The 13,537-nt window shown below is 45.0% G+C and overlaps 1 protein-coding gene across 2 annotated transcripts in view; it reads right to left on the bottom strand.

Moving 5' to 3' along the window:
* GALNT9 (polypeptide N-acetylgalactosaminyltransferase 9) overlaps positions 1-13,537 on the bottom strand; it is a 197,367-nt gene that overhangs the window by 112,517 nt on the left and 71,313 nt on the right. The window contains exons 3-4 of one of the 2 annotated variants that reach the window (XM_083418303.1): positions 10,727-10,893; positions 8,850-9,024 (exon numbers count right to left, since the gene is read on the bottom strand). In XM_083418303.1, coding sequence (XP_083274429.1) covers positions 8,850-9,024; positions 10,727-10,893 — 342 coding nt within the window. Of the gene's footprint in view, positions 1-8,833; positions 9,025-10,726; positions 10,894-13,537 lie in introns of those variants that run through there. The other variant, XM_083418304.1, reaches the window with a different exon arrangement.

Here is a 13,537-nt window from a genome sequence, read left to right as displayed (position 1 = left end):
GAAATTCACAAGCAGAATACGAGTGCAAGAGTAGGCTATCCTTCTGTGGTTTCCAGCAATTGGGATTCAGAAGCACTACTGCCACCAACTCCCATCAGTCCCAAGCCTCATGGCCAGTGGTCAGATGATGGAGCTCAGCCATGTTGGAAGGACTACAGGTCCACCACCCCTGCTTTAGGACTTTGTAAGAATCTCAACCCATCCCACCACTGAGATTTGAAACAGCACCCCTGAACCCTTTCATTCATTTGCAACGAGGTGCTGCATGGCCAACAAACACCTATAGGGTGCATGGGGAGGGGCAGTAGGCTATGCATCCCATCATATCAAGAGCCAATAGCCATCTAGATGTGGCTGGACTACAACTTCCAGCATCCTTGATCATTGTACTGGCTGGGGCCAACATCATCTGGAAGACCACAGGTTTCCCTTTCGTGCTCCAAGCCATGCTTGGTTTGGGTAGATCAGACAGGTGGGCAAGGCAGCTTCCTATATGATATGTAGAAGAGTCTCTGGTTCCTGGTGTATCAAGTCATTAACTTAAGGAATGCACCTGTACTTATCCTCCAGCATTTCAAAGAAGAAAACAGGATACATTCACCTTGCACCACTTCTGCCCTTGTAGGGAAGATCACTATCTGAACCTTCAGAACATAATGCATTGCTGAAGGCTCTGCTCTTGCCTGTCACTTGCTATCTTCACATACTCTGCAAATGCCTGCCCTCCCCTGGTCTGAAAAGCCAACATGGTGTTTATTATTTTGGTTAAAGAATTCAGCAGGGAAAACTGCTACAACAAATTGTCTAAGAAGACATAACCAACCACAGTAAATATACCAATATGTCCGATGAGTGAAATGGCAAGTGGTGCACTGCATACTAATTTAGTGTTTACATCAAGGATGGGGCAGGTCTAGCCTATGGGTCAAACATGGCCTCCCATGCCTCCCCATTTTGCCTGCAAGAACAAAACCATGCTCAGCTGTCCCACACCTGATGTAATATGTGATGTTAGGTGTGGGACCCATATATTCATGGTGGCAGAAAGCAGGGTTAACCTCCTCATGCATCAGTTAACGCATGGTGGTGGGGACGGGCTGGTACACTCAAACTCTGCAGGAAGTAGGGCTGAACCCCCATTCATGAGCTAATATGCAGAAAGTTCAGTCCTACTTGGTTCAGGCATGCAAACCAGTCCCCATTCCTGAGCCTTGCAGGAAGCAAGATTGAACCTCAGTTCCTCAGCAGATGAGCAGGGAATTCAATCCTTCTTGATATGGGCACATCAGCCAGCTCCTGCTCCTGCTCCTGCACCCTGAAAAAGCAGGATTGAACCCTTGTGTATCACCTGATATGCAGTTTGTTGAATATTGATCAGGCAATGTCTCTCCTCACCACCACCAAGGGTCAACTTCAACAGGTGTTCTAAAGGCAAGATGAACCCACCCAACCACCACCACCACTCAGAGATGTAACTTCCAGAGGACTGCGGATGCAGTTAAATGTTGCTGGATGGCAACTCTTAAAGAGAGGCAGTGTGGAATAATGGTTAGAGTGTTGGGCTAGGACCAAGCAGACCAGACATATCTCTGAATGTCAGTAGCTGGGAAACAGCAGCGGGAATGAACTGTTGTCCCTCTATCCTTCTTGTGGGCTTCCCAGAGGCCAGTGAGGGAAACATGATGCTGGACTAGATAGGTTTTTGGTGTGAACCAGCAGGGTCCTTCTTACATTCTTATCCAGGTTCAAATCCCATTCATCCATGAAACTCATTGGACAATCTGAGGCTGGTCACAATTGCTTAGCCTAACTTACTTTACAAGGATGGGGGGGGGGGAGGACCATGTATGAGCATCTTGGAGGAAGTGTGGAAGATAATGGATGACAATTCTAGCAGCTTGTACTAACCATGTTTGAACAAGGCATGCCCAAAAGGCAAAAGCAAAAACATAGGAAAGCAATTTACCAGAGTCCAGTAATAGCAAAGAGGAATTGTCCCTAACAAATAGGAGCAGTCAGAGCACAAACATCTGCATGAGCACATGCAACATATTGTTCAAATCAAAACACTCAAGGGCCAAACTGCTCCACCCCCACCATGGTATAGATAAGAGACATCTGTTCAATGCTCTCTCTTCTCTTCTATCTTCTCTTCTCTCTCCGTAGTGCATTAGTCAAAAGGTGCCAGTTTGTGGAATCTTAATCTTACCCACATGGCCTAGAGAAGGAGACCTTCTTTTTAAACAACAACAACAACCAGCTTGTGCTATTTAGACAAGATTAAATTTATGAGAAAGCTGGTTGTTGGAGGATGACAGGGGATTCCAAGGAGAAGAGCTGGATATTCTCCAAGAAATCAAAACACAATTCAGCTAAGAGGCGCAATTTCTCCCTACTTCTCAAGCAGAAATGGCTTGTTGTGCTGCAGGCATCTATGGAAATGTGGAGAGGTAAAAACTCTCTCTCTCTCTCTCTCTCTCTCTCACACACACACACACACACACACACACAAAGCACACTTACATGGCAATGCCACAACTGTCATTTCTCCTGGTTCCATCAGCAGGTTTTTGTGTCTCCATTAGTCAATTGGGAATAATCCAAGCAGACCTAAATAACAATTGCTGTCTGCAACACACACACACACACACACGTTGCTTTCTTTCGGCCTGCTATGTCAAGCATCTGAATACCAAGCAACAGATGTAGGCGTCATTAGTGACACACTGTTAATTTGTTTACCTGGCAGAGAAGGACTTGGCGGCTGTGATTCACTTGTTATTGGAGGGTGAAGTGGGGGGGGGTCACCTTGGGGTATTTCATTGCCAAGTGACAACCACCTCAGGGAACAGCCCTCAGGGGGCTGTCACTGAAAGAAGAGGGGGTCTTTGTATTGTCATTGTAGCAATACAGATCAGAGAGTCTTGAAGGTAAATAGCATTGCATGCAATAAGTCATTGTGACAAGTGTCTTCTTCTAGTGCGGACAACCCATTTAGGAGGGATGGCTACATCACAGATCGTAATACTGTGGGATAGAGGATAAATTGGTTCAGTTCACATTTTAAAGCAAACTGATCTACTTAGACGGTCCTGAACTCAAATGCAGACAAGAACGCAGCTACCAGCTGGCTGATGTGCTTCTCTCTGAGTTTTGTGATGCAGTCTTGGTTTTGGAAAGCATACCCAAAAATTCATATTTAACAAGAAAAATGCATATTTTATGGGGAAATGCATTTGAGAAGGACACAGAATGCATATTTTAGGGAGAGAATATATACATAACGTGTGGTTTTTTTCAGTTAGCAAAAAATAATGATGGAATGGACCTACAATTAACTGTATGTGAAACTGATATGGAATGGAAAAGGGTTCATCAGTACATCCCATAGCACTTTGTTGTTGTTTTTTTAAAAAAATTCCCTGCTAGATATGAATACACATGGATGGTCAATATTACAGGAACATAGGAAGCTTCCATATATCAAGCCAGATCATTGGTCCACTGAGCTCAGTGTTGTTTACACTGGCTGGCAGTGACTACCCAGGGTTTCAGACAAAGGACATTTCAAGAGCTACCTGGAGATGCCAGGATTTGAACCTGGGACCTCCTGCATGAGCTGCTGCTCTACAGCTCAGACAAAGGCAGCCAGAACATCTCCCTTTGGCCTGTCCCTCACCTCTGTGATAGGAGGGCAGTCTAGACAATCATGGCAGAGACCTCTTGTGACATTGCACACAGTCCAATGCCACTCATAGTAACTTCCTCCTGCCTATTTCTTCTGTTGTAAACTGCCCTGTGATCTTTGGGCAAAGGCTGTTTTATCAATTTAATAAGCAACAACAATAGTATTAGGGTGAGAGCTCCCAGTATATGAACAGACTGTAAAATTATGAATGGCTGGAAAGCCTAGCTTACTCTCACAGTGTTGGGGATTCTTTGCTTGTCGGGCATTTGTGTCCTCTTTTGTAGAAATTTGATTAACATAAAGCAATACCCAGCGTGGAGCTCACTTGGGTACCATGAGAAATTAATGCAACACCCTTTCCTCAAAAGCAGTTGCGCCATGATGCCTGTTTCAAAAAGGAGATGCCTAAAATCTTTTATCAAAGGATCCCTTGCAGAGGCCTGGTGGAGCTGTCATGTTGGATACTGCCAAACCACCCCCATTTCCTTATTACAGCTGACTACGGCTCTCTAAGGCCGCTAGTTTGTCCTCCTCCTGCACATACTTTCCATAGCTCCATAGCAACTCCATAAATCATCTTGCTTGAGTTATGCAGCTTCCTGTACAAGAGAGATCAGATTTCCTTATGGGAGAACAATGACGATATCAGTAGGGCTGCTTGTGCTTTAGTAGTCCTTCTGAAGTGGGCAGTGGGGGCGGCTGGCGACGATCAGGGAATCATGCCCACTTCCAAATAAAGTCTTAACAATGTGGTGTGAGTGTCCTCCCAACACTGTCCCCAGATAGCTATGGAATTCAGCAATGAGAGGATGACATAAGGGTTAGGGTGCTGGACTAGGACCTAGGAGATCAGTGTTTACGTCCCCACTCAGCCATGGAGCTTGATGGGTGAACTTGGGCCAGTCTCCTAGTCCCACTTTGACTAGGTGAATTGCAAGCAATAGCACCAAACTAGCTGTGATTATTAATTTCAATTGGACTAACAATAGATGCAACCCACTGTCCCTCAGTCTAACCTACCTCTCAGGATAAGGAAGGGAGAACTCTGAATGTCACCTTGAGCTTCATAGAGGAGCAGTGGGATATAAGGCATTTCTTACATTTATATACTATCTTTTCCACCAAGGAGCTAAAGGTGGTGTATCCCCATTTTATCTTCACAACAACCCTGTGAGGTAAGTTAGGCTGAGAAGCAGTGACTGGTCAAAGGTCACCCATTAAGCTTCATGGCTTAGTGGGTGTTCAAACCCTGGTCTCCCAGGTCGTACTCTGACACTCTAACCATTACACCGCACTGGTTCTAAGTAGTAATGTAACAATAAATATGTAAACTACAACAACCAAGGAGGTTGTCAAGCAAGGAAATGAAAGCAGATGTGAGGGAGTTCTGAGGACCAGACAAGCTTGGAAGACACCATTCAATCTCCAGGTGTGAGGTTCCCCACCCCTCCATTAGAACATCAATTATCGCACTGGACACCAAGTACTTCTGGTTTCAAACTAAAGAGCTAAACCGTTCCCAATGATGAGCTATGTTTGAAAACTTCCATTTCCACTTTCTTGGAAGCCTGAACTGTGAAATTTCACAGATACAGAAATGGCAAGCGAAGATTCCCCCGGGTTTGTGAAAGAATGAGATCATGTCACCACTTTTATTTTCCATCTGGAAAGAATACTAAAATGGAAACACACGGGAAACGATGACACAATCAAAGCCTTTGAGGAGAGGAGCAGCACCTGTGCCATGCCAAAGTCAGCTGTTCTGCCATGACCCCACAGGGTACAAATATACATGGAAAATACTTTTATAAGAAAGAAATATCAGAGGTCTTCCAGAGAATTCCAGAGAAACCATTTATCCCCACTCCCTGGGAAATTTGGTTTCTCTGCGTGCGAATAAAGTGGAGAATTTAAAGAGGCCACATGTAACCTGATTTCCATCTGATGCTCAAAGCACTAAAAATCTCTGACTTGAAGCCAGTTCCAATGTTCTCTCCACGTGGAGGAGAAGTAAGGAGGGGTCTCCAGCAGCAATTTCCCCTGACAGCATAGGAAGCAGAATTCCCTATCCTTATCCTGCTGGGTGAAGCAGGGGAGTGGTCCAATCAAGCCCAGAAAGCCCTATGAAGAACTTTTACATAGGACACTGGACCAGTAGAGGAGCTGTCCAACAGCTTCAGCAACAAGAAGTCCAAGCTCCAAGTGCTGAAGCAGTCAAGGGGGAAGGTAGACCTAGGAGCTGGTCAATGGAGCTGATCCATCAGCAGCTTCCAGGAAACAAAGAAAGCTTTATGTCATTAATGGAGAACCTTTTACCTGTTTAACTCCAGCTCCCATCAGTCCCAGCCAGCATGGCCAGTCCTTAGGGTTGACAGGAATTATGGTCCAATGACATCCATAGGCAAAATGTTAATGCAATTATCTGGGTTCTATCGTTCTTCCTGGCACATTAGTGGGAACCAAATCTAGTGGTGATTGGTAGAGGGTCCAGAGTTCAGTTGGGGCACATTATTGTTAGAAAATGCCCTGGGGTGCCCCTGCAAGCCCCCAAAACTCCAAGCGTCTTCTGATGAGCATAACTCCAGAGAGGCATTCCCGCTTGTCTCCAGGGTGTTCCATTCCCAAGCTTCCTTGGAAAATGCAACTATTTTGCAGGCTATCTGAGGCTATCTTGTGAGAATGAAATAGGAGAGAATCATATATTCCACATTGAGCTACATAGAAAAGTTGGATATAAATGCAGGTAATAATCAGTAATATCATGGTCTCGGGGTTCCTGTCAAAGTGTCCTGTCTCCTCCTCATCCTGGCCCATGCTCAGACTCACAGCAGAATCACATCTAAATCTTTATCACATCAGGACCAAGGAGCAAGCTAGAACTTGGGGCAAAACCATTACTGAGAGTGCAGGAACACAACAGAGCCTGAGAAGTCCTTTTGCAAGGCTCAATCTGACCAGGAAGCATTATGATACTCCTTTCTGTGCCGAAGGATCCGATGGCCACCCTGTGTGGGTGGAGACAATCAGTCCAGGACCTGAAGGCAGTCAACTAGGGAAGCTGCCCCCTGCAATTCAGAGCTTCACCACATGGGGCACCCACACAAAGGCTGAGCTGTTCTTGAAATCAGAGGGCCATGCAAAGGTAGTGAGGACTGGCTGATCACGAGAAAACTTGTGGCAGGTAGCATTTAATTAAACAATAGAAACAAAACTTTGGGCCAAAAGCCAGCATTTCCTTGACAATTATTGATTTGTGATAAATCCCAGGTATCTCTGGACTGTTGGGACATATGTCTTTGGTCTGACCCAGAACAACATCTCTTATGCTCTGAATATTTTCAATCTCATTTCCCTCATTGAGTAACTTAAGTAGGGGAATTGCTCAGGCTAAGAGAGACACCATTAAACCTCATTCTCCTACATTCCATTATTAGCCTAATGGCCCAAAATCTTTTGATTGAAAATTAATTCTCTGGAGGAATCTGGACAACAGTGTTTGAAATGGCAGCATTCTTTTTTTGCGGGTGAATGGGGGGGGGGGTAAGGGCCTCCCCAGCCTCATAATGACTATTTCTGGGTATTCAACCAGTTAGATTCTTTTCAACTTCATTGGCGCTCCCTGCAGGGACATTAATGTGACTTGAAGTAAATGGTTGGTTGGAGACACACTGAAGCCTACCTCCTTCAGATTCCAAAGCTAAATACTCTTGTCTACTCATTTTGTCTTATATATCTGTCTTTTAAGGATGAGTGGGCTTCCCCCTCCTCCCAGTCACCATTCCAGTGCCATTCCCAGGTTTGCTCTCCCATCTCTCCCAGTTTAACTTTGCGAATGTCTCAATTTGATTCCAGACTTCCTCAATTCAGGATTAGAACTCCCATCATCCTTGACCATTGGCCATGCTGGCTGGGGCTGATGGGGAGGAGTAGCCAAAACATCTGGAGGGCACTAGATCAGGGAAATAAGCAGTAGCCCCTTTCATGCATTCCTCTATGCACAGGTTTAATACCAGGGAGAAGCATTCATAGAATCCAGAGCTGGAAGGGACCCTAAGGATCATCTAGTCCCCAACAATGCAGGAAGATGCACATACGGTGGAACCTTGGTACTCGAACGGCTTGGCTTCTGAACAAATCGGCTCCTGAACGCCGCAAACCCAGAAGTACGTGTTCCACTTTGCGAGCATTTTTCAGAAGCCGAACGTCCCACACAGCTTCCGCTTGAGTGCAGGAAGCTCCTGCAGCCAATCAGAAGCCACGCCTTAGTTTTTGAATGGTTTCGGGAGTTGAATGGACTCCCAGAATGGAAAAAGTTTGAGAACCAAGGTACCACTGTATGGGGATCGAACCTGCAACCTTGACATTGTTAGCACCACATCTAACCAATAGAGCTATCAGAAGCAGGACTATGTCAACTGGCTGCACCTCCTGATGTGCAGAAGAGCCCTCTCTCCTTCTGTTATTTCTTGCTACTGGTATTTAGAAGCATTGTGGTGGCACAACATAGCCATTGTGGCTAGTTGCAGAGTGACCCAGGCTGTGTTGGGTTAAACCAACAGGAAGGAAGGAAGGAAGGAAGGAAGGAAGGAAGGAAGGAAGGAAGGAAGGAAGGAAGGAAACTTGGGACTCTGTGGAATGTGCAGTTCAAGCCTAAGTTTCAGTAACTGGAATGAAGTTGTCATGAGACAGAGTTTTAGCAGTCTGCAGACAGCATTTCAAACTCCACCACCTTCGCAGGCATGGTAATAAAAGTGTCTCAGCAACTTCTCAAGGTCTTTTATCGATTGCCAGTTAAAGCAGCCGTCCTTTTAGCTTTTTACCAATTGCCCGATTCAAGCATCCATTCTATCACAAAGCACAACCTTGAAGCTTACACCTGAGATACATTAACTGTTAATATTTAATACTTAAATTAGCTAGCCTACAATCCTTGTCCTAGATGAGTGAAGGACGAATGGGTTGCCACTGGTGGGTTAAGAGAGAATTCTCTTTCTCTGATAACCTTTCCTATGACTCAGCTACATTAGTAAAAAAAACACAGCACTTCGAATACAGAGTACAGGCTTCAGATTTTTCTCAGTTTCCATGGCTTAGCATGCCCGCCCCAACTTGTCCATTATGCCATCTCCCCTGCCCATGTCCTACCTATCATAGACCTTACCAGCCGGTGTTGAACTCGACGTGAGCATCAAAAAACCCAACCACTGGTGATGTTGCTGCCTTCCAACCTTGGATTCTGGCTCGGATCAGCCCTTCTCGTTTGTTATTACGAACTATTTTCACCAGCCCTGGGTATCTCTTGTGGACATACTGGTCCAAATTAAACTTCAGCTCAACTGTAAAAACAAAGAGACAAGGAGATTTGGGAGTTGAGAAGCACATTCTGTTTCAATTCAACAGAATCTCATTTAACTAGGAGTAAACATTTCTGAAGCTGAAGGCTCCGATACTTTGGCCACCTCATGAGAAGAGAAGACTCCCCGGAAAAGACCCTGATGTTGGGTAAGATGGAGGGCACAAGGGGACGACAGAGGACGAGATGGTTGGACAGTGTTCTTGAGGCTACCAGCATGAGCTTGACTAAACTGCGGGAGGCAGTGGAAGACAGGAGTGCCTGGTGTGCTCTGGTCCATGGGATCATGAAGAGTCGGACATGACTAAACGACTAAACAACAACAACAACAACAGCAACAACAGCAACAGCAACAAACATTTCTGAAGACCTGAATGAGGACAATTCAATCATGCCAAATTACTCAGTACTTAGCACCTTCTGTCTGCCCCACCATTTAAAAATTACTTCAGAAACAGAGGGTAGTATTCAATGATTGTGCTACCTGGAGTAGACACATTGAAATTAATGGACTTGATTCACTTAAGTTCATTAATTTCAGTGGGTCTATTCTGAATAGGATTTAGTTGGATAGTGTATTGGGGTTACTCTATTTTATTGTGCATTTGCTATGTTAGGTAGCTGAAAATGAAATGGATTGGGCCATTTGAATATTATTATTAATTATTATTGGTATTACTATTCCAGATCATGAGAAATAATGAGTTTCTGTGCATTAAATTGTAATAAGTTGGTCACACTGACCAAAGCTTAAGAAAGATTCCCTTGGGAAGAGCCATAACTCAGTGGTAGGACATCTGACTTCGAATACAGAAGGTCGCGTGTTCAATTCCCAGCATTTCCATGTAGGGCTGGAAAAGACCCCTGCTGGAAACTGGTCAGTATAGTTGTTACTGAGCTAGATAGACCAGTGGTCTGACTCAGTACAAGGCCATTTCCTATGTTTCTAAGCTTAAAGTGCACCCCACAGTAAATATACATATTGCACCCCAAAATTGGATCACAAGTTCTCCTTCAACGGAAACAATACCTCTATATCTTCATTCTTTTTGGTGTCCATACTTGCCGCCTCCATTGAAGCAGAATAAGCACAAGTTTAGCACTAATTTTCGTGTTATTTGCAATTGGATACTTCCCCCCCCCCCGAAGCAAATGACACAGAAATCAGCACTAAGCTTCTGCTACATATCTCTTTTATGTCATGTGAAAGCACAAATATAATTAGGAACTTGACAGTTAGGGCAACGTTGGGGAGAACAGGATCAGTTGTGGTGCAAATGCAGTGCAGAACCCATATGTTTGCAGGCAAAGGGCCACAGCTCTGTGGCACATGGGAAGCTGCCATTGGTTCATCTAGTCCAGTGTTGTTTACACGGTCTGGCAGCAGTTCTCAAGGGTTTCAGACAAGAGTTTTAGTCTTGCCTGAAGATACCAGAATTTGAATCTGGGACCTTTTGCATACACTCTGCCACTAAGCTGTGGCATTGCACAGCATACAATTAGCACATTATTTCCCCATAGTGGGAAAACAAGCTACTCATAAGTATATATGAATCATTTTTCCTCAACAGCTTTTCCCCCATTATGGACAATCCAAACATGCATTACATTAGTAAGAAACAGAAAACAAACACAAACAAACAAACAAACAAACAAACAAACAAACAGGTGTTTTGAATATTCACCATTGTCACTGTTGTCATCCACCAAGATAATCTCCTTGAGCAAGTGGGATGGGGTGTGATTCACAACACTGTGTACTGAGCGCAAGATGACAGATAGAGCCTCATTTACAAAAATAAAGACCACCGAGATCTGGGGCAGGTCATCGGGATAGGACATCTGTTTGCACCTGGAGAGAATAAAAACAAAGACTAAGATATACCGAGCATTTAAAAAAGAACAACAGAAACCACACCTTAGCTTTCATTAAGCTTTTCTCCATTTAAATGCAGGGACCCAATTTTATGTATTTATAAAAACATTTGCATACCGTTATGTCATAAAACCAATATCAAAGTGGTTTCCACCATGGGTTGGCAAACTAAGGTCCGCAGGCCAGATCAGGCCCCATTGCCTTCTGGATCCGGCCCATGGACGGTCCGGGAATCACCATGTGGATCACCAGTGTGTGTGTTCTTCCCCTCTCTGTCGCTCTCCCTCACACAGCAGTGGTGGCGCCTCCTCCCTCCCTCCTCCTGTCTTCTTCCCACCCTGCCTAGAGAAGGAAGGGGGCTGGGCTTTGTTGGTGCCAGCAGCAGCAGCAGCAGCAGCGCTCGAGCGGCCACCATTTTAAGCATCCCCTCTCTAGAGCTCTTTCACACGCCACTCATCATCACTCCGCCGCTTCCGCCAGCCCCTCCTGCTCGCAAGACACAGGCAAGCAGCCACAGGGGCTCGTGGTGCTCTTGTATCATTTTTTTCTTCTTCTTCAAAATATAGTCCGTGTTGGGTGTAGTGAAGGGTTAACCTTCTATGCCTCGAGACTGAGGGGACGGGCTTGCAAAGGAAGTAAGCCAGGACGTGACGAAAGCAGCTTGGAATGCTGTGAGCTGTGTGGAAATCGAAAGCAGTTTGTTGCGTCGCTGCAAGCAGAGGGAGAAGATGCAGCTTGAATCAGATGGAAGTTGGACTTTGTAAATACACTACTTTTGTGCCAATAAAGAGATTTTAGGACAGAAGAAACGTTTGGGACTGCTCTTTCGACACACACGACCGCTGTGCAACTTTGCTAATTGCTAATTGCTCGCAGGGGGGAGCGTGCTGGATGCCGAACAATAAAGCAATAAATCTACCGAAGAGTCCGGCCCCCCACAAGGTCTGAGGGACAGTGGACCGGCCCCCTGCTGAAAAAGTTTGCTGACCCCTGGTTTACACCAACGGAATATAAAAATGTACAATAAAAACAATTACAGAAAGTTAAGAGCAGACATCTATTAACCACTGAGGAAGGGTGCATTCTTAATTGTCTGCATGGCCCTGGCAGAATAGAGAAGTATTCAGCAGGCATTTAAACTGTATGGGGAGCAACCCTACTAGAAAAGCTAAGCAGCAAACTGAAATTAGCACAGAGACAAACGGAAGAGGGTGTCTTCATCCTGGTGTGGCTCCCCTTTATTCCATATGCATTCCAACAAGACAATGACCTGAACCCCCAACATATATACGAATTGACCCAACAACCACCCCCAAGCAAAACTCACTGCAATCAACTGAACGCAACCAACCATGCTCTGGGCTCTCCATCCTCTCGCACCACCAACATTAATGAATAAATTAATAAAGAAAGAAAGAACCTCTCCACGTGATGCTGACACAGAAACTCTGCACATACACTATGCCAAATAATGAAAAGACATTATCTCCCCCTTCTCTCTCCCTACAGTGTCTCACACTGAATGTAACTGACCTATAGAAAGGACTCTGTGAATTGAAAATAGAGACATTATATGTACCTTTGCTATGCATGAAAATATTTCAATCAAAACATTTTTTTAAAAAAAAAAGTTGGCAAAGAAGGCACCTGCTGAATGTCTATTGACAGAGTATTGCATAGGACTGAGGTGATGATACTATAGACACAGTTTCTTCTTGTCATTAAGAGCCTCACCAAGTTGGAGAACAACTAGCAATGCTTCTGCAGATTATCTTAGTGATCAATCTGAGATTTAAGGGTTTAAGGAGCCCCTGAGGGACCCTGGACATAAGGTGTTCAGGGCTTTGTAATTTTTTGGAAATGGTTCACCCATATGCATTGGTCACTTATCTCCCCTCCATCTTGTGTGTATAGGATCACCCAGCGATGCTTCTTTTTCTGGGTGATGGGGGACTAGTCTGTGGCCTCCAAGGTATTAGGGTGGCGCTGTGGTCTAAACCACTGAGCCTCTTGGGCTTGCCGATCAGAAGGTCGGCGGTTCAAATCCCCGCGATGGGGTGAGGTCCCATTGCTCTGTCCCAGCTCCTGCCAACCTAGCAGTGCACACCAGTGAAAGTAGATAAATAGGTACCACTGTGGCAGGAATGTAAATGGCATTTCCGTGTGCTCTGGTTTCCGTCACAGTGTTCCATTGTGCCAGAAGTGGTTTAGTCATGCTGGTCACATGACCAGGAAAGCTGACTGTGGACAAACACCGGCTCCCTTGGCCTGAAGCGAGATGAGCGCTACAACCCCATTGTCGCCTTTGACTAGACTTAACTGTCCAGGCATCCTTTACTTTAACTTTACTCCAAGATGTTACTCAACAATGAACAACTGAAATATCATCTCACTCCTTATGCACCCAATTGACCACTGCGCTCTGCAGGCGAGGACCTCCTACATCTTATCAGGAAGTCAGTTCCTCACAACACAGAAATTGGGTCATTACTGTGGTGGAATTCCCTCCCATTAAATATTAGGCAGGTGCCATCTCACTTGTCTTTTAGGTGCCTAATTTAGAGACGTTTCCCATTCAACAAGTGGAGTTCTCTCTCAGTTTGCATCTGTATTTGAATTG

The sequence above is a fragment of the Podarcis tiliguerta genome (genome assembly GCF_965153285.1).
Source record: "Podarcis tiliguerta genome assembly, chromosome: 16".
Classification (NCBI taxonomy): domain Eukaryota; kingdom Metazoa; phylum Chordata; class Lepidosauria; order Squamata; family Lacertidae; genus Podarcis; species Podarcis tiliguerta.
This window is presented reverse-complemented; position numbering and strand designations above follow the sequence as displayed.